The following is an 18,476-nucleotide window of genomic DNA, read 5'->3' as shown; positions in this document are numbered from 1 at the left end:
ATTCCACAAGAATAAACCTTCCATGCAGCTAATGCTATTATATATTCCTAACACTTGTTTTGGGAAACGTTGTTATCACACAAAAGAAGAAAGAAAACAAATACCCAATGATATATATATAGTCAACTAGATTAAGATAAAAAGATAATTGATGTAAAACAGAAAGAAAGAAAGAGAGACGTGTTGCAAAGAATTCCTTGTTATTTGGGCTACTGAATATAATTGGAGTGCACTCTAGGAAGTATTTTAATATACTTTAACGTGAAGGTTTTGATTAGGACATGTTATAGTATAATATCCAGTTTTTCATCAAGTAAAAACATAACAATTGGGAACTGGTTTTAGAGACTTGGTGGCACCAAAGTACCAACCTTATCCATTTGGTTTGGTAAAGGATCATAGTTAAAAACTTTTTAATTAGTAGTGAATGATTGATCTTTGACCACTTTCCAGATTTATAAATCAATTGATAACAAATGACTAAATTTTCATTTGAAGTTCTATTAAGGGTAAAATCATAAAACGTATTTTTTGATAATGTAAATGTTTTTAATAAAACTCTCAAATGAACCTTAAATTAAGATGCTAATTCTTGAGAAATATTATTTGCTTATAAGACGTGCTATATTTTTTTTAATACTCTTGATCAACTTTACATTCAGTAATCAAGATTAAATTTCTAATAACTCCAATTGCTAAAAAACAATTAGATAATCAGTTGATAGAGTGATAAACTCTTAAATCTAATAATCAAAATTTAATTTCTAATAATCTCAATTATTAAAAAAAAAGGCAAAAAATATATATATATATAAAACAAATTATAAATTATAAATAATGAATTCTCAGAATGTCTCTTTTTGTTTACTGATATTTTTAACTTTCAAAATAGGGAAAAGTCTATTAACCAAAGTCTAAATGGTGAGCTTACTGAATTAAATCTCTTCTTTTATTTTCTGCTATATTTAATGAAATGAAATGTAGACCCCAAGTTTCATTTTTGCATGAATTGCTAATATTATGTGGGCCAAGTTCCCTGTGAATGTCATTACCTACCTTGGACTAACAGTACGTGCCGACCTGGTGACAACTCATTAACCCTTTATCAATTATAGCACGCCAGCCGAATAGCCAACACTCGAATAGAAAAGAACCACCAAAATTGGAAGTTCACGACAGGCTCTCGTCAGCCCCTTGCACTAATCACGTTATCAAGATCAACAAGACCAATCACCATATGTATAAGACGTTCCATAACAACAAAATACATATACCGTTAACATACGATCGGCTCGTCTCTTCCCTTAAAAATCAAACCACACAATAAAGTACGATGTTAATCAGAGAAAAATCTGTGGGATTCAGATTTTAGACAGGCAGAATTTTAGCCCAGAAAGCAACTTTAATGAACAATAACAATTAAAAAACCAATGTTGTTGGCATTTTCTTCAGTCAGGAGCTCCATATAAATGAAAATGAAAAAAAATGGTACATGCTAGCATCTTTTCTTGAAGACAAAAATGCAGCTGGCCTCAATTCATTTAAAGTCCTCAGCAGGCCAACATCATGAGCATTTTGAAAGGCTGAAACCACGAATTTCTCTATATGAAAACCATTGCAAGGAAAACAACTTTAAATAAACATGAATGAAGGTGAGAATGTCAATGTCACTTACAATATCAACAGATTAATGGACTTAAAGCACCAATAGCCATGGCAACAGAGGATTTGACTGCTTAGCCACTACGAAATTCTGCACTCCTGCTAGATATTACCAAAACTCAAAATCTGCGTGATGCTAATGTAGCCTTCTTGTTTTTTGTTACATAAGCAAACTGGCTAAGATCCACAGCAGCAGATGACCTTCAATGGATAAAAACCAAGTTTTAACTGATGAATGCTAGGAAAATAACCTTTAAGTGCAATTCACTACAGGATAAAGATGTAATTCTGTTTACCTATTGCTACATGTGTTCTTAGCATCTTTCAAAGGGGCTCGAAGACCGCTAGCACGAGAACCAGGTGATGAAAATCTAAATGAAGATATTACGGAAACAAATCTTTCCATGGATTTCTGAGCTATGTCAGAGTAATGGCCTAAATGTGAAATGTTTGATCCAAATTTTGCCTCTCCAGCTTTTGTCTCCAGTAATGCTTCAAGATTAGGATCACAATGACCTACAAATAAATAACAGGTAAAAACTATTACCTTTTGTGCTAAAGTTGGACTGTGATAGCCATATAAATAGCACTAAGCAAGACTGGTTTAGTTTATCCATCAATAGTAATAATGCCAGATGAATGTTCAGTAATACTTGACCATTATTTGACTGGCTTCAATCTTATTTCGCATTGTTATCAGTGAAGCAAAAAGCCGATAAGTTATGTTCACTAATAACAAGCAACATAATCAAGCAATATAAATATGTTTCCACTTTTAGCACAGTGACGCAATAAATAAGGTTCCAAAGCAAACACAATGAGAAATGAAATAATACATAAGAATTAGACCAAAATCTATGACTATAATGGGAAGGGGAGGAATGAATGAATGAATGAATGATATTAGATAAAATGGGCAACAATTACAATGAAACATAAGCATGCAAGTCTGTTGATTAAGATGATTTAAAGTCAAAATGCTGTTTTAAGCATTGCTCCATTAATCAGCTTCTCTGTGATAAAAAGATCCCGCATCTACTGACAAACCAAATTTCAAATATATAGTTCATTAAGAGCTTTCATAATCAATGCTTACCATTATCATCAAAGGATACATCCATGTAGATTTGCTTGGGATTCACATTTTCCTGAAAAAGCTAAAATTAGAAATAAAAGAAAAGAGTATTATGAATTATGAAATGAGGAAAAAAAAAAGAAGGTGAAAGCACTGACTGTTTCAACACATTCAAGTGATGAGTTCTTCCTTTTTGAAGTCATTCCCTTAAGATAGGTATTCCTGTAACTATCAGGATTGCCACTCTTAGGAAAGTCATTGGCAATACCACCCTTGCTACAAAATCTTACTTGCTTATCTTCCAGATCATTCTCGTTAACTTGCTTCTTCTGAAAGAAGCGACTTTTTACAATGACCTTTCTGCTCTCTGTTATTGTTTTGCTTTTAGCTGCATCTAGGATAATACTGTAATCATGCTCCTTGCACGAAGCTGCAGAAGGTCTATGTATTGACTGGCCGGATTCTAGCAGCAATGCATGGTCAAGGCTTCTCATCTCATCCACTGTGGCTTTTATGTTCATGAATACTCAAAGTAAGCATTAACTCATCGTAGAATTATAAATCTATCAAGCATATATCCTTACCTTGACTTGGAGATTCTGAGTACTCAAGAAGCTTGGAATTAAAACCATTTTCTACCTGCAGGATTTGAGGCAGAAAGCATAAAAATTTTGAAAACCATTTAAATGAACTAAAATTTGTCGTAACTCTCACTTGTATCACTCACCGAGTTGTTAGTATTCTTAGAGTCAGGTAAGGATGACAACAAGGTATCAATTTTGCAAGCAGCATCCTCCATGATAATGTGTTCGTCAGGACTGATAGAAGAATTAGCAACCAGACTTGAATGCTTAGGTGATACCCGAGGGGCCCTGAAGTTTCTTTTTGCCTCAAGAGATGCAAAGCCTTTAGTTGCTAAGGAACAATGGTAAAAAAATAAAGACAAAGAAGAAAGCAAGAAGAGAGAATCACCCAAAGGAAGTAAATGGTGAGAAAGGCAATTAGATATAACTATTAAGACATTAGTTTATATAAATATGTCGCTTTGGCTCCTCAATACACTTATCACAATCATTTTAGATCTTCCATATTTGTCTGAAATTCTGAATGCAATCTAGCCTTCTACCAGCTCCTTTTCTGTCATAGTGGTACTTGTTTCTCCCAAGACCCCGCTATTTGTAACCATTTTGGAAGAATTGCATAGATTTCCTCAACCAAGAAAAGTGAGCAATTTTTTTGGGCCAAGAAAATGAGCAAATAAAAACATAGCATAAAGAACACCAGTAAATTTGTTTAATTTGCTAGAAAATAGACACACAAGCAAGGTCATATAAGAAGAGTGTAACGCGGAGAATAGAAACTGTCTAATCTTCCTCAGAGAGATTATTAAAATGCCAGAAAAAAGAATTCTCTACCATGAAAAGATGCCCCCTTTTGTATTCTTTTAAAGTGTGAAACAAACTAGATTGCTTCATGATAACTGCATAACGCTCATTCTATCTCCATTTGTATTTTTTCCCCTAAAATATGCAATAAACCAAAGCTAAGAGAAATTAACAGGAGGGGATACAGAAATAGTTGGTCAGAAGGTTCTTCTGCACAGGCAAATCTAGCTTTTTCCTTTCACTCTCAGGTTTAAAACTTTTGGGCTGTAAATTTCTGTTGGGCACCGGCTGAGAACTATCACTCACACCCTGTTAAAGAAGACCAAGCATTCAAAAGTAAATGCTAGTAGTGGAAATGATGAAAGAAAAATATAGAGTTGAAAAGTAGATAGAACAATTACCTCAAATGGCATTTGCGTAAATGGATCAAGATCACCTCTTGCTATGCCTTGAGCTATTTGTTGGGGTATTGGTGTATTCCAAATTAAGGTTTATCAAAAGTTTCTCAATAAAGGGAGTAATAAAAAAAGGTTTAACTAATATGATAATTTCTTAAGGATATGGGCCTAAAAAGTCCAAATCATCACCAGCATTGCTGGATATGTCAGATAAATGTACTATGTCTTCAGTGATTGGATCATATACTCGTTGGTGCTGAAAGGTTAATATTGCTTTCTTGAATGATTCTTCATAAAGAGGAGGAACTGAAACCGTATTGTACCTCAGGTGCTTGATCACCTGACAGGAAAAACATCACTTTGTGTATAAGAGAAATCATTCAAACCAGTGACAGAGACATGAAGAATTAGTATAATCAAAAGAGAAGATATGAAAGAGTGCTTAAAAATATTACAAGCCATTACCATCATTTTCTCTAACAGCTTTCCATAGTTTATCTTGTTAAAGATATTCAATCTATTGGGAGCATTAATGACGGTACTCACCTTGTCATAACTTTTGAACTTTTTGATAAGTGCATGGGCCCTTCTCAGACCCATTCCTGACAGTGATTGCAAATAGTCACAACCACTCAGGATGCACATCTCAAGCAGCGTCTGTTTAGTGAATCCGGCAAAGCTTAGATCCTTGTTTTGCTGTAGCATGGAAGACTTAAACTCAACACCTTGCCCAAACTTGTCCATTTTAAAGATAACCTGCATTAGATAAAGGATAGTAACACTTTAGAGTCAGAAAGATGAAACTAGAAAAGCACAAAATCAAGTATCTTTTCCTTGAAAACGTTAGAGAAATTGTTTTATGAAGTTAAGAATAATCAATTGCTACAGAACTCACTCTAGGACAGCCAAAGGGTATAAGATCAGAGTCCTCAGTGATGACAGCATCAACCTGTTTGCTGATGGCTAAGAAAGTCATTTGTGCATCAGCCTCATAAGGTGCCACAACATAACATACATTCTCCTGCTTCAAGACCTTCCACAGCCAACCATGTCAACAGAGAAAGCAAAAAACAGTATAACATAAAGGAGTCTTTGAAGATTGGTTCCTTCTAGAAATCTAACAAGACCTCTTTCACAATTCATTACTTACCATGATTAATTCATGTGCAATTGAAGGTGAAATGTCAACAGCTTTTTGGTAGCACTCATAAGCAGCAGTAGAATTTCCACATGATTCATGCTCGACCGCTCGTGCAAGATTTTCCTTCCTTGCCCTGCATTTTTGAGGCATAAAACAGAAATTCAAATGAACCCATAATGAAGTCAATGTATATCATGCAAAACTAGGCCCTAACATCTAAAGTAAAGAGAGCAATAGAGAGGGGAATCACAACAGAGCACCCAAAAAAGGCAGGTTGAGTTTGTACATTCTGAAATATACATTTCTTTTAGTGGTTGGCTGACTATAATATGAGGCATTCATGTACTGTGAACCAATATTAGTACCTTAGAGAAGGGAACTTCATCATATGAAGCAATTTGAAAGAAGAAAGCACATAACTTCTCCCACACCAAGTCACAGAGCCTATCTAAAATTCTCGTTTCAGTCTTATTATAAACCATGGAGTCAAATATGACCCAAAATTTTGACCATGTGAAAGCGAGAATGATCAGTGAGAACAACTTATAAACAGCTGGTGAACGATGAAGCAGAACTACACGTATAGGAAGACACATCAAATATATGTTAAATACATAAACTTGACACCTAAAGTGGATAGGCAACTGATGCAAAAGAACAACACAATGTAATTAGGACTGCAACCTTTTAAATTGTTTACCAATTTGCTTAGTTGAATATAAAGAAAAGACTAATCCATATTTTTCTTAAAATCCAAATCAGGTTTAGCATTTTAGAAAAAAATATTTAACATACCTTTCACGCTTGTTCTCTTGTTCAATCTTCATCGGAAGAAGACCTCCATCAAAGACAAGAACAGGTTTAACACCATAATGTCGCAGTAAATTTACCCTATGCATGCAATACTCAATGTGCCTAGAGGATCAGAAAACAATGCACCCACGTTAGAATGGACAGAAGCAGAGAAATAAATCTTCATCCGCATGCTCTTTCTTCATTCATCATTAAACAAGGTGAACTGAACTCAGGAAGCTTTGATTTGCTACGGAATGGGAACTTAATAAATTTTATTCCAGAAGTATGCTTTTCCTTTCTGACAATAAATAATCCCCTTTACAAATTCAATTATTATGCACATTGATTGTCGGAACAAAATACAATATTTTAACAAATTATAAATTGCAGAAAACCACTTTCTCTTTTACTCTTAAACTTCACTAAATTAAGAAATGCAAACTGAAACATTCCAAATTAAACCATTTTAACAGCAGAAAGAAAAATAAAGAAAAGAAAAGAGGCATCCTTTTGACCATTTTAAGAGAAAACCCATCATCCAAGTAACCCAGATTGATCTCAATACTTTTCATCCGCATGAGGCAACATAAAGAAACATAAGGTAACTTCTCCAGGCCAGTATCATCATTAAACTAATACCCATTAACCCATTTTATCCAAAAGTTGAAAATTCCCAACGAACAAGCCACAAACAGATATTTATTGGCTGTGCATTTACAAGGTATAAAGAACAAGAAAGCGAGAGAGAGAGAGAAAGAGACCTGGAGGTGGGTAATCCTTTGCAGAGCTCAGTGCTGCAAGACAAGGCCCCTTTGTGGAGCCAAGAATAGGTGTCAATAGCTACGGTACAGCCCTCAAGATCCTTGATATGGATTGGTACCATTATTGATTTCAATAGAGGCAAAAGCCCTTGTATTCCCATTCCTACTCTTCTTCTTCTTCTTTATATCTGAATCAGCTTTTGGATTTCAGGGGCTTGAATTTGTAACAAAAGAAAGTAAAGACCAGCAACTTAATCTTGCATCGTTAACATCGTATATGCCGATAAATGAAGAGAAAGATTGGAGATTCCATGGAAACAGAAGAAGCACATAATAATAATAGCCCAAATTTTAGGCGGGAAGAATTGGTGGGATGATTTGATGGGTCCCACTAGCATGGGTCAAACCCAAAGGTAACGTTGCTCATAGCCTCAGAGTCAAAGGTCGGGCTTTTTACCCAAAAACAATGAAAAAAAAAGGTCAGTCATGTTATTATTATCATGGGTTATGATTCCTTTCTTAGTTTCTGAATGATTGCATAAAAAAAAAAAGTTTTGAGGTTTTCGTAACAAGAGGTGGAGAATTCGATGGATTGAGATTGGAATGTCCAGGCAGGGTAACACATTTTAGGCACGTACAAAACATGTGGCTTACACAAATACATAAATAACTACATGTTAGAAAGGTCTCAATCTCACATCAGGATAAGCTAAAGACTAAAGTAACTCCCTCCCACTTGAATCTTTCTGTAATCCTACACCAGGAAACTTGGTTTGATTCTGCACCATATATCTTAACTGACTTTTCTTTATGGACAAACAGACGTTTTTTTCTTTCTTCTTTCAGTTTTTGTGGTTTGATATTCATGAAATCAAGAGTTCTCTATCACTTATTTTGTGAAAAATATCCATGAAAATGGCAATGATGTATCAGAATTCAGAAAGTAAAAATATCTTGGATCAGGCTCAACCATTTAATTTTTTGCCTGTAAAAGTTGGGCCAGGCTGAGCTGTTCTTTAACTGATTGATTGCGACTCTGCGAGTATTGCTATATTCAAGCATGTGATGATTTGTGAACACTGATCAAACACACACAACAATAAAAAGAGCAAAAGTAAAAGTAGCAAGAGAAAATTAATAATTGGACAATGAAAACTAGTGGTTTTAAAATCTATCCAAAGGAAAATAAACAGAAAAATTTTATTCTTTTATTTGGCTCGATCATCTAGCTGGTGTCTTATATATATAACTATTAGCTTTCTCTTGGGAATTGGGATTTATTTGCAAAAGTACAAACGTGAAGGGAGAAGAGAGGAGAGGTAGAGGGAAAAGAGAGATATTTTGAGTTTTGCAAATGTCTTCAACAGTGCTATCTTCAGTTTATGTAGTTTGCAGTGATTCCGCTGGGGTTGCAGGTCGCCTGTCTATATTTTTCCTTTTATTTGTCTACCAAGCTTCCTTTTTCACCTCTCATATTATGATTAACATATACTTTTGCTGATATCTGAAATGTCAATAAGCTAGACAACTGTTTAAATTATTTGTTGTATTCCACATGACGGGGTTTTTTGAGTTTGAATTTGGAATCCATGCCAGTTCTTTCTTCTTCTTGCTCCTAGTTCCCTTTCTGTTGGTGACTGGTGTTGGATATTATTGAATATGAACACGGAATAGAAAAATAAGCTGAAATTCGATAGCTTTGAGATAGAATTAATCACCGTTATTCATAAACCTGGAGCAGTTTAGTTGCATATGTTACATGACATGTACTATTTGTCTGCTCAAATGTTTAGACAGAGAACATAGTCTTCTTAAAATGTTGAGAAAACGGGTGAAAAAAAAGGGATAGGAAGTTTACATTTCGTAGTTGAAACATGTCTTATAAGAACAATTGTTTTTCCATATTCAATCTCACATACAACAATCAAAACAACTGAGAATTTCAGGTTAAAGAGTCAAATTTATTTCTATACAGGACGGCTTGAAGAGTATTCTTATTCTAGTCTGTTGATTTCAATTTTTTCAGGTAACATATTTGCTTTTGTGCTGTTCTTGTCACCTATGTAAGTTACTTTAAACCTCTATTAGAATGAAACAAAGATCATGTGCAAAAGCTGAACTAGAAGGCTTATTTACACAAACTTTCCTTCTCTGTCTTCCAGATCAACATTCAGGAGAATAATCAGAAATGAGTCAACAGAACAATTCTCAGGAATGCCCTACATATATACCCTCTTGAACTGCTTGATATGTCTCTGGTATGGCATGCCCCTTGTATCTCCTGGTATTATCCTGGTGGCAACAGTCAATTCCATTGGAGCAGTTTTCCAATTGATTTATATCACCATTTTTATTAGATATGCTGAAAAGCCAGTGAAGGTACTTAAGAATCTAATAATTTGTTATGGCAGGATGATCTAATTATAAATGCCCATTTATATAAGAGTAATTTAACATGATTGTTCTACTGTCCTCTGGATGCTGTGTGCAGTTGAAGATGTTGGGATTCTTGATATCAATTTTTGCAATATTTGCTTTGATAGTTTTTGTGAGCCTGAGATTCTTGGACCCTCCATCACGGCAACTTTTTGTTGGATATTTAAGTGTTGCATCTCTGATTTCCATGTTTGCTTCTCCTCTACTCATAATTGTAAGTTTATCAGAGTTTCAGATACTTCGACCTTTAGATTGCGAAATTCATTCTCACTCAAGTTCTTTTACGTACATTCCCACATCAGAATTTGGTGATCAAAATGAGAAGCGTTGAGTACATGCCATTCTCACTCTCCCTTGCAACATTCTTGATGAGTCTGGCTTTCTTTGTATATGGAATGTTCAAGCATGATGCTTTCATCTATGTAAGTTATTTCTTTTGCCACTGCTCTATATTTTGTTCCAATGCCAACTGATTGATTCAATCACAATCAGAGTCAGGACCGCCGAAGGTCCCCAATTTTGGTTTCCAGCAGTAAATACGAGAGCATTGTTCTAAAATTTCTTCCCTTGGTACAGGTTCCAAATGGAATTGGAACAGTTCTGGGGACTGTCCAATTGGCCTTGTATGCCTATTTTAATAGTGCTTCTCAAGAGGAGTCGAGGCATCCCCTGATAGATCCTTGAAAGGGAGCTCAGCTAGTGTATAGAATATAGAATGAACACTGTTTGCCACTCAGCTTTTCCAGTTTGATTGGCATAGAATGTTTTTCCTTTCCCCTTGTTCCTGTGAGAAGATCATGCAAATTGATATATATATATATATATATATATAGCTGCAAAATGCAAAAGCAAATTCATGTTGTAATTTATATATTATGTAACTTTATATATGTAATAATACCCATTGATCTCAAAGAATAACAAAAAAAAAAAAAAAGATTTTGGGTTGATAAAGATTCAAGAATAAGATGGGGTAATACACACATTCTCCTGTGGAGTACTTTCGTTTCAATAGAGGGTAACTTCAGACTTCATAAATTAAGAGATCATGCACAAAACAAAAAAAGAAAAAGTAAAAAGGAAATGAAATACTTCAGAGTTCTGACTTTATGCCCATGTGCACTTATGAATCATTTAAAATCTCCATTAATATAAATGTACCCACACATTCATAAATTATAATCAAGATATGAATTCATATATCATTGGATTTTAAGATTATTTTGCTGTTAATTTGCTAAAAGATATCTAATTCTTTCTATATTTTAATTTTTCATTGATTAATAAAAAATAAAAAATAAAGCTTAATTTAGTTAATTCATATAACTATTAATGATATTAAACAAATTTAAAATTCAAAATTCTAATATATATGATCCATTCTTTTATTAATACATTGCAATCATTTTATTGAAAGCAAAATATGAAAAGAAAATTCATAACTTAAATTTTGGTCATGTACAGATGAACAGTATATGACCAAATGACCAAAATTTAAGCAAATGTCAGCCTTTTTATTATTCTTTTGATTGTTTTTTTTTTCTCCATTTTTTTTGTTAAACTTTTTAATATGTAATAAATAATTTTTTTATAAATTTTATTTTTAAAGTGAGACTCACTTTACGCCCAACTTTATTTTTTATTTTTTTTCATGATTTTAAATTTATTTTTTTATGGGATTCATTTTATATAAAAGATATTTCGGGTGTTTATGTTTTAATTTTTAGTATATTTAATAAATATTTTAAAATTTTTTTATTTTTTATTTCATTGATAAAAAAGTATGTCATATATTAAGTTATTTTATTCCTTTTAATCTTTTTTTTTTAAAATTTTTTTTTATCATTTTTTATATTAATTTTTTTATTTTTTAATATTTATAGATTTTTATAATATTTTACCCTAGTTTGAAACGGATTAAGTAATTGTTTGGTCATTTTATTTTCAAATAATATACCTTGAGATGATTGAGTTTTTTTTTTTTTTTTTAAATGAGCTAAAGTCAAAAACACATTTAAGATGCTTTGTTTTGAGCTTGAAGTATATATAAAATTTTATATTTTATTATTTATTTAATTATATATTTGTATTTTATTAATAAAATTATTTTTTACCTCAATTAATAAATTAACATTTTAAGCTTAATATGGAATGTTAATATGAGACTCTCTGTGAGTTTTTTTTTTTTCATTTTTAATTTTTTAATTTTTTGGTATTTATTGGATAAAGTTATAAAAAAAGACTAATTATGGAATCTATGTCTCATTTCCTATTTTTTATCATTAATTTTAAATTTTTTCTAATTAAATTAATTAAGATGATAAAATAAAAAAGTAACACATGGGTTTTTTTAATAAAATAAAAAATATATAATTTATTAATAATATGAGAATTATAACTATACCAAATAAAAAAAGCTTGGAACATGATAATTAATTAATACTCCATGGTTTACTTTTTAAAATTATTATTTTTCTATATTTGATGTGAAAAAAAACCCAAAGAAAATAACAAAGTTTACTTGATATCATTAGCAAATTTGTTTTCTTTACTAAATTGGGTTTAAAGACGATATCAGATACAATAATTATCATTCTTATAATCTTATAAGTACAAAATCACCCATTGACCCATTATTTATTTATTTCATAGTGTTAAAATCTCCCCTAACTTATAATTTTTTTTTGGAAAAATATAGTCTTTTTTTGAAGAAAAATCATTTTGGCAAATGATAGTCTTAAGCATAAAACTACATAGAAAAATCATTGAAGATCTTGACCCAGCCGTTTGTGTTAACTCCCATCATTAATTTTCTAATGTAATTCCAAATTAACCCATGCCAATAACAACAAAAAATATAAAATCAGCATCAAGCCTAGGGCAAATTAGTCATTTAAGCAAAACACCGACTCATTACATTTACTTTTTTTTTTTATGTGAAATTAGGAAATCGTCGCGATAAAGTAAATTCTAAAAGCAAAGGTACCCCCCCAAAAAAAAAAAAAAAATCAGAGAAAGAGAGAGATGATAAAACCCTAGCCTTAGATTTTTACACTTCCTCTAAGCAGTGGAGTAAGAGTAGCAGTGTAGAGGAAAACCCTGAGCTTTACACTTTCTCTCTCTCTCTCTCTCTTCTCTTCTCGATCTGTTCTCTCTTGCTTTTTTCTTTTGTCAAACTCTTTTTTCGATTCTCCAATCGTCTTTACTCCATCGCCGTCTCATCGATCGATCGATCGATTCATTGGCCAAATTTGATTTTTTCTGGAGCTTGTTTGGTTCGGTTTTCGGTATGTTTCACAAATCTCTAACTTGTTTTCATTGTCTCCATGGGTTTGGATCTTCTTCTTTCTTTGATTTGGTGAATTGAGGTTTTAATGAATGATTCGGCCGTAGGGTTTTGTTTATGAATGATCTTCTGATTAGTTCTCTTTTAATTACTATATCACTGTTCTTAGGTTAAAATGATTTCCTTTTCTTTGTAATTTCCTTTTTTTTTCTGAAGTATTTATGCTAAATTTCGTGTTTAATTTACTGAATTGTCGGTTTAAAGTAGATCTAATTTCCGTTAGGGTTTTGTTAATGCCTGACCCAAATTTGAATTCCTTTCTTTATTTGTATCTTCTAGTTGTGTTTGTTACAAAGTTTTGGTCTTTGTTGTTCAACGTAATACTAAGATTTTCCGGTTTATCGGTAAAAAGAATAAATTAATTGGCTTTGCAGTGTATTTGGGGTTTTCGCAATATCTTTGGTTTTGGGTTTGGGCGATTGATGTCTTCCCAATGCTCTTTCTTCTAAAGGACATGAAGAAACCCCTATTGCACTTGGTTAGTTTTTGCTTCTTTTGAAGGTTCTTAGTTTTAGCTTTAGTATACCTATTAATCCATGCTGGCATGACATGTTGCCAATTAATTGATGAATTTGTAATAACCATTTGTTTGAATGTGTTGCCAATAGAAGTTATGATTTTATGTACTTTTGTTTTAATTGTATAACTTATTTGTAATGTGTAGCTGCTTCAAAAATTTTTATGCTCCTGTTTATTTTTTTCTTATTGTCTGCCAACGTGTAAATTTAGAAGGTGTTATATTTGAAGTTTTATAGTTTCACAAGATGATTGCCGCGGAAAATGTCATGCCAAAGCAAAAGTTGAAGATTAAGTTCCCTGCTCATGTACTGCAATCTTATGAGTTTGGGCAGCAACTGAGCAGTTCCTTTGATGGAAAAAAGATGTCATCTGCTGGAAATTTGAAAGAGACTTCAGGTGCTTACAAGCGTGGACCAGAAAGGGTGATGGTGGGTGGTCCACAGGAGAAGAGGCAAAAGATGGACTGCAGCATAACTCAGCAGTGTTCTGCCCTGCTAAAAGCACTGATGAAACATCCAGCTGGGTGGGTTTTCAATCAACCAGTGGATCCTAAAGCATTAAAGATTCCTGATTATTTTTCAATAATAAAAAACCCCATGGATTTGGGTACAATTAAGTCCAAGCTAGCGAAGAATACATATCTTGGCATTGAAGAGTTTGTAGCTGATATTAAGCTGACGTTTTCTAATGCCATGCTGTATAATCCACCATCAAATAATGTTCATAAAATGGCAGAAGAAATGAATGAGTTTTTTGAGGCAAGATGGAAATCTTTGGAGGAAAAGTGGAATCAAGAAAATTTTAAGGTTGGGCATGGGAAAGTTTTGAGTGTGCGACTGAAAGATGTTAATGAATCAAGACAGAGTTGTTATAAAACACAACCATCCCGAAATAGCTCTTTGCCTAAGAAGTCAAAGCCATCTGAGGGGAAGGTTGTGAAGGTGACTTTGAATGCAAGAGCAGCAGAGGTGAGTACTGTCAATGGTATTTGTAAACAAACATGCTTGTGTATTCTGAATTGGTGTAGTTTGATTTATTTATTAAAGTCAAATTTTGGATCTGACAATTGCAAAGCAAGTCAGACTTATAGTCCATGTAGTATTTTGCTGTCAGTTTCTCAGTTCTGGTTTTGAGGTCATGTTTTTGCTCATTTTATGTTGTTATCATAAAAGTTTGAGCTGCTTTTGATGCTGAACTTCTTGGCGTCATAACAGGTTGAGTGGCCTAAACCAGCACTGATCTGTGTGAGCAAGTTGGCGGGGAAAAACTTACAAAAAGGTATGAAGGGGCGGAATAAAGTTTCTGCTTTATGGCTCTTTATAGGATCTAATTTGCAATGTGTCTTATAGGCGCCAGTACCGGTAGTGGTAGTGGTGGGCATGCCTATGGGTCTATCAATGCCAAGCCACCATTGAGCCCAGGTGCTTGCAAATGCAGTTCATGTGGCAGCATTAAGTGTCAATGTAGCCTTGCAAGTGATTCAAACCATGCATCTTCCAGTGGTTAGTTGATAATTTCTTGTGCTACCTTTTTTTGTTATTTTGGGCCATAACTTATTTTTTGATTATCTTAAAAAATTTCTTATTTTTTGTTTGGTGTAGATGTGACTTCGGAAAGATCATTGGGTGGAGATCTTAGAGTGTGTAGTGCTGATGCCTCTAAATTGGTATATGTTAATGCTTTTATAGCATCATGATTATTGTTATGATTAGTGTGTTGGATTTGTTATTAAAATTTTATATTAAAATATAGGATTGCCAGTCAAAAAGCACATTGACATCACAAGTGAGCAAATCTGATCCAGATTCTGATGGTGAGGAAATATCTCATTGTATTCATGATTTTCTACTTGCTTCTTGATCTGAGTATGGGAGTTCTTTTAAAAATTGTAAAGGGGCTGTAAGTGCCTTGGATGATGAGAATCTTTGTCTTAGTTCTCAACTTACAACTCTTTCAACAGATGCTGCTTCTGGTGAAGGTCAGTTTCTCTGCTGATGTTAACCGTTAATGTTTTTTCTTTTTGCCTTCAAAGTGGATGTTTGTTTGTGGTTCTCATTATAATTCCTTTTATGTAAGTTTAATCACTTCATTTGTTTTTCTTTTATTGGTTGTAGGATTGTTAACTCCTATTTTTGATGCACAAATGTCACCGAAGAAGGCTCTTCGTGCTGCAATGCTGAAAAGCCGTTTTGCAGACACCATTTTGAAAGCTCAGCAGAAGACACTACTTGATAACGTAAGTTTTGGAAAGGGTATATTTTGAATGTTGTGCTGGGAATTTTGTGTCGCATGGTGTTGAATTGCATGTTGTCTTCATAGCATTTAATAGCAATAATTTATGCTGCCTTGTTATATAGGGTGATAAAACTGATCCAGTGAAGATGCAGCTGGAAAAGGAAAAATTGGAAAGAAGGCAGCGTGAAGGTGATCTATGAAGATTTGCACTTGTTCTAGTTATTGATTTTAGTATTGTTGCATTATTGCTGTTACTGATTATTGATGGTTATTTTTATTGTTTTCTATTTCCTTTTTTTATTTTGGCTGATAAAAAATGAAAAATCTACTAATGCCTCATCTAATTGAGTTAAAAGAGAGTGACAATAAGTGAAACTCTCTGTAGGTGTCTCAGGAGACTTGTTTGGAACTTATATTACTTGTTTTCTTAATTTTTTTTACTTATTCATGCCATTATATATTTTGAACTGCTTTTATCTATGAACTGTTAAATGGCACAGCTTATTTATTTATTTTTGCTTCTGTCCACTGAATCAATCTTATCAGGATGACTTAATATGTGCTTCCTATACAATAATTAATTTGATACCATATTCTATAATTTCGCTTCCTCTCTCTCTCTCTCTCTCTCTCTCTCTCTCTCTCTCTCTTTTGTGTTTGATCTGCTAATGTGTTTATTTCTGAAGCTTTTCATTAAATAAGAGATATGAAATGATTTGTAGGTTTGGCTTGATTTATATACTTGTATATGGGTATCTAATGTTATGGTAATAGACCTATGAATGCATCATCTTGTGAGTGATTAGGAATACTAGTCTTTTTGGTTTATACTTTTTTGAAGGCTGGATAAAGGGACCAGTTCCTGTTAGTAGTAGTTCTAAGGCTGCGTTTGGTAACTGGAAATCAAGTTCTAGAAAATAAAATATTTTCTTTGAATATGTTTTCCGGCAAAGACATAATTTTCAGGTGGTAGGATCACTTGGAGAAAAATATTTTCTGATGTTGGTTTCAACCTAAAATACAAAAATTTTCTTCACTATTCATTTTCTCTTTCCTCTCATCTTCTGTTCTAAACTTTTCTGTAACTTAAAACATACCCATTTTAAATTCATAAAAACCTCATAAAAATAAGCACAAAAAAATAACAATATTTTAGAAAAAGATGGGAATTTTTTGGGTTCTTGTCTAGATTAGCTTGAGATTATAACCCATAAAAACCCATAAAGCTTGATAAGGGAGATCAAGGAGGAGCTTTCTTGTTGGCTGCAAATTTGCAAGTCTGCAAAGCTTTCTAGGTGGTTGCTGATGTTGGTCACCGGAGTTGTTAGTTTGCTTGGTTTGTGAAGGTTGGCTATATTGTTGGAGATGAGACCGTGAGAGAGAAAGAGAAGAGTTGCTGCCTTGCTGACTAGAGAAGTGGAAGACAATTTCCATAAAATGGGCACTATTATGCTTTGACCAGAAAACCATTTCTTGTTGATTCTATATTATTTAACTTGCCAAACACTAGAAAATGCGGAAAACAATTTCCGGAAGTAATTTTCCATTGAAACAAATGGACCCTAAGTTTGATAACTAATTCTGTTAAGTCCATAGTGTGTCTAGAGGTCTTATAGATTATTCTTGTATTTGAACAGAAAAGGCAAAGATTGAAGCTCAAATCAGAGCTGCTGAAGCTGCAGCAAGAATGAAGGCAGAGGTTGAGTCGAAAAAGCAACGGGAAAGAGAAAGAGAAGCTGCTCGAATTGCATTGCAAAAGGTTCACCTTTTTTTTTTTTTGTGTTTTCTTTTTTGATTATACTTCTAGCAGTGAGTTTAGAGGTAAGACCATTGTGACTGTATTGAAAATTTGAATCGGAGCATCATCTAATGCAATTTTTTTAATTGCCTGGATGTTCAGATGGAAAAAACAGCTGAGATCGAACAGAATCTGGAGATTCTAAAGGAATTCGAGATGCTTAGTGGATGCTCTCTTTCTATTAATCAATTACATGGTCGTAAAAATGGATATGAAAAGGTGAGTGGAGCATATGGAGGAACTCGTGTGAATCCACAGCTGATGCAGCAGCTGGGTTTGTTCATCAAAGACGAGTATTTGGCAGACGATGACGATGAGGCAATTCTGAATGAAGATGGTGAAGAGGGAGAAATACTGTCTTAAACATAGTAATATTGTAGTCCTCTTTGTTCCAGCGCTTGTTAATAATTTCTTATTCGGAGAAAAAAAAAGGAAAAAAAAAAAGGGAAAAAAGGATGGTCATAGTGGAATTGTTTGTAAATGAAGTATTTTTGTAGGAAATTGGATATTTTTAACAAAACACGTATATATTTATATAGAAAAGCTAAAAGTATAGTTTCCATCAAATTCTTTGATTTTCAGTGCAATTGTTAATTTGTAAATTTGGGGTAAAAATTGTGTGAATTAATCATGAGAAATAATAATTTTGATCGAACTTTTTGTCGAATTTGTAGGTTCAAAATAATTTTTTATTTTTAATTAAATTTAATTCATTCATATGATAACATTTAATAAGTTTAAATTTTAAATTTTAATAATTTATAATTTTTTCATTTTTAGGTTAAAATTTTAATAAAAAAATATATTTTTTTCTTTTTTTAACTGGTAATTACATAAGGAATTGCAAGTAATAAGTAAAGGAATATGGTATTATTTCATAAAAAGAAAAGTACTTTGTATTGAGTGTGAAAAATGAAAATAAAGT

The 18,476-nt window shown here is 33.0% G+C and overlaps 3 protein-coding genes across 10 annotated transcripts; 2 read left to right on the top strand and 1 right to left on the bottom strand.

Moving 5' to 3' along the window:
• Positions 1–1,340: 1,340 nt before the first annotated feature.
• On the bottom strand, positions 1,341–7,907 carry LOC111274924 (5'-3' exonuclease family protein). Of its 2 annotated transcripts, none has more exons than XM_089755307.1 (15): positions 7,218–7,907; positions 6,457–6,576; positions 5,671–5,794; positions 5,416–5,553; positions 5,067–5,276; positions 4,685–4,860; positions 4,524–4,596; positions 4,308–4,431; positions 3,465–3,643; positions 3,322–3,376; positions 2,896–3,245; positions 2,759–2,810; positions 1,959–2,178; positions 1,676–1,863; positions 1,341–1,583 (listed from the first exon to the last, which is right to left on the bottom strand). In XM_089755307.1, the coding sequence occupies exons 1-14, from the start codon at positions 7,376–7,378 to the stop codon at positions 1,782–1,784; spliced, it is 2,064 nt and encodes a 687-aa protein (XP_089611433.1). In that variant the 5' UTR covers positions 7,379–7,907; the 3' UTR covers positions 1,341–1,583; positions 1,676–1,781. The 2 variants fall into 2 exon arrangements, with proteins under 2 accessions (XP_089611433.1, XP_089611434.1); XM_089755308.1 differs by having other exon boundaries at positions 2,896–3,239; positions 4,524–4,597; positions 4,686–4,860; positions 7,218–7,753.
• Positions 7,908–8,448: 541 nt separating this feature from the next.
• LOC111274923 (bidirectional sugar transporter SWEET2a-like) lies at positions 8,449–10,476 on the top strand. Its single transcript, XM_022859946.2, has 6 exons — positions 8,449–8,632; positions 9,244–9,280; positions 9,380–9,596; positions 9,709–9,867; positions 9,956–10,075; positions 10,230–10,476. The coding sequence occupies exons 1-6, from the start codon at positions 8,572–8,574 to the stop codon at positions 10,335–10,337; spliced, it is 702 nt and encodes a 233-aa protein (XP_022715681.1). The 5' UTR covers positions 8,449–8,571; the 3' UTR covers positions 10,338–10,476.
• A 2,126-nt stretch (positions 10,477–12,602) lies between these two features.
• On the top strand, positions 12,603–18,118 carry LOC111274921 (transcription factor GTE12-like). Of its 7 annotated transcripts, none has more exons than XM_089755609.1 (12): positions 12,606–12,940; positions 13,374–13,477; positions 13,747–14,486; positions 14,733–14,796; positions 14,868–15,020; positions 15,120–15,184; positions 15,271–15,331; positions 15,413–15,496; positions 15,633–15,754; positions 15,876–15,942; positions 17,391–17,512; positions 17,654–18,118. In XM_089755609.1, the coding sequence occupies exons 3-12, from the start codon at positions 13,764–13,766 to the stop codon at positions 17,912–17,914; spliced, it is 1,722 nt and encodes a 573-aa protein (XP_089611735.1). In that variant the 5' UTR covers positions 12,606–12,940; positions 13,374–13,477; positions 13,747–13,763; the 3' UTR covers positions 17,915–18,118. The 7 variants fall into 7 exon arrangements, with proteins under 7 accessions (XP_022715679.1, XP_022715678.1, XP_089611735.1 ...); XM_022859940.2 differs by having other exon boundaries at positions 12,664–12,940; positions 13,755–14,486; XM_089755610.1 differs by having other exon boundaries at positions 12,719–12,940; positions 13,732–14,486.
• Positions 18,119–18,476: the final 358 nt, after the last annotated feature.

This window comes from Durio zibethinus, chromosome 26 (assembly GCF_047325235.1).
Source record: "Durio zibethinus cultivar Kanyao isolate XHJ-2024 chromosome 26, ASM4732523v1, whole genome shotgun sequence".
Lineage (NCBI taxonomy): Eukaryota > Viridiplantae > Streptophyta > Magnoliopsida > Malvales > Malvaceae > Durio > Durio zibethinus.
This window is presented reverse-complemented; position numbering and strand designations above follow the sequence as displayed.

What these genes read in the sequence shown, in the direction of transcription:
- LOC111274924 (XM_089755307.1), bottom strand. Translation starts at nt 7,378, where the DNA reads ATGGGAATACAAGGGCTTTTGCCTCTATTGAAATCAATAATGGTACCA. An exon ending in TTGCACATGAATTAATCATG is followed by an intron (nt 5,554 to 5,670) that starts GTAAGTAATGAA and finishes TGGCTGTGGAAG; the next exon opens with GTCTTGAAGCAGGAGAATGT. An exon ending in AGTTCAAAAGTTATGACAAG is followed by an intron (nt 4,861 to 5,066) that starts GTGAGTACCGTC and finishes TTTTCCTGTCAG; the next exon opens with GTGATCAAGCACCTGAGGTA.
- LOC111274923 (XM_022859946.2), top strand. Translation starts at nt 8,572, where the DNA reads ATGTCTTCAACAGTGCTATCTTCAGTTTATGTAGTTTGCAGTGATTCC. An exon ending in ATGCTGAAAAGCCAGTGAAG is followed by an intron (nt 9,597 to 9,708) that starts GTACTTAAGAAT and finishes TGCTGTGTGCAG; the next exon opens with TTGAAGATGTTGGGATTCTT. An exon ending in CTTCTCCTCTACTCATAATT is followed by an intron (nt 9,868 to 9,955) that starts GTAAGTTTATCA and finishes TTCCCACATCAG; the next exon opens with AATTTGGTGATCAAAATGAG.
- LOC111274921 (XM_022859940.2), top strand. Translation starts at nt 13,433, where the DNA reads ATGCTCTTTCTTCTAAAGGACATGAAGAAACCCCTATTGCACTTG. An exon ending in GTGCTGATGCCTCTAAATTG is followed by an intron (nt 15,185 to 15,270) that starts GTATATGTTAAT and finishes ATTAAAATATAG; the next exon opens with GATTGCCAGTCAAAAAGCAC. An exon ending in ATCTGATCCAGATTCTGATG is followed by an intron (nt 15,332 to 15,412) that starts GTGAGGAAATAT and finishes AAAATTGTAAAG; the next exon opens with GGGCTGTAAGTGCCTTGGAT.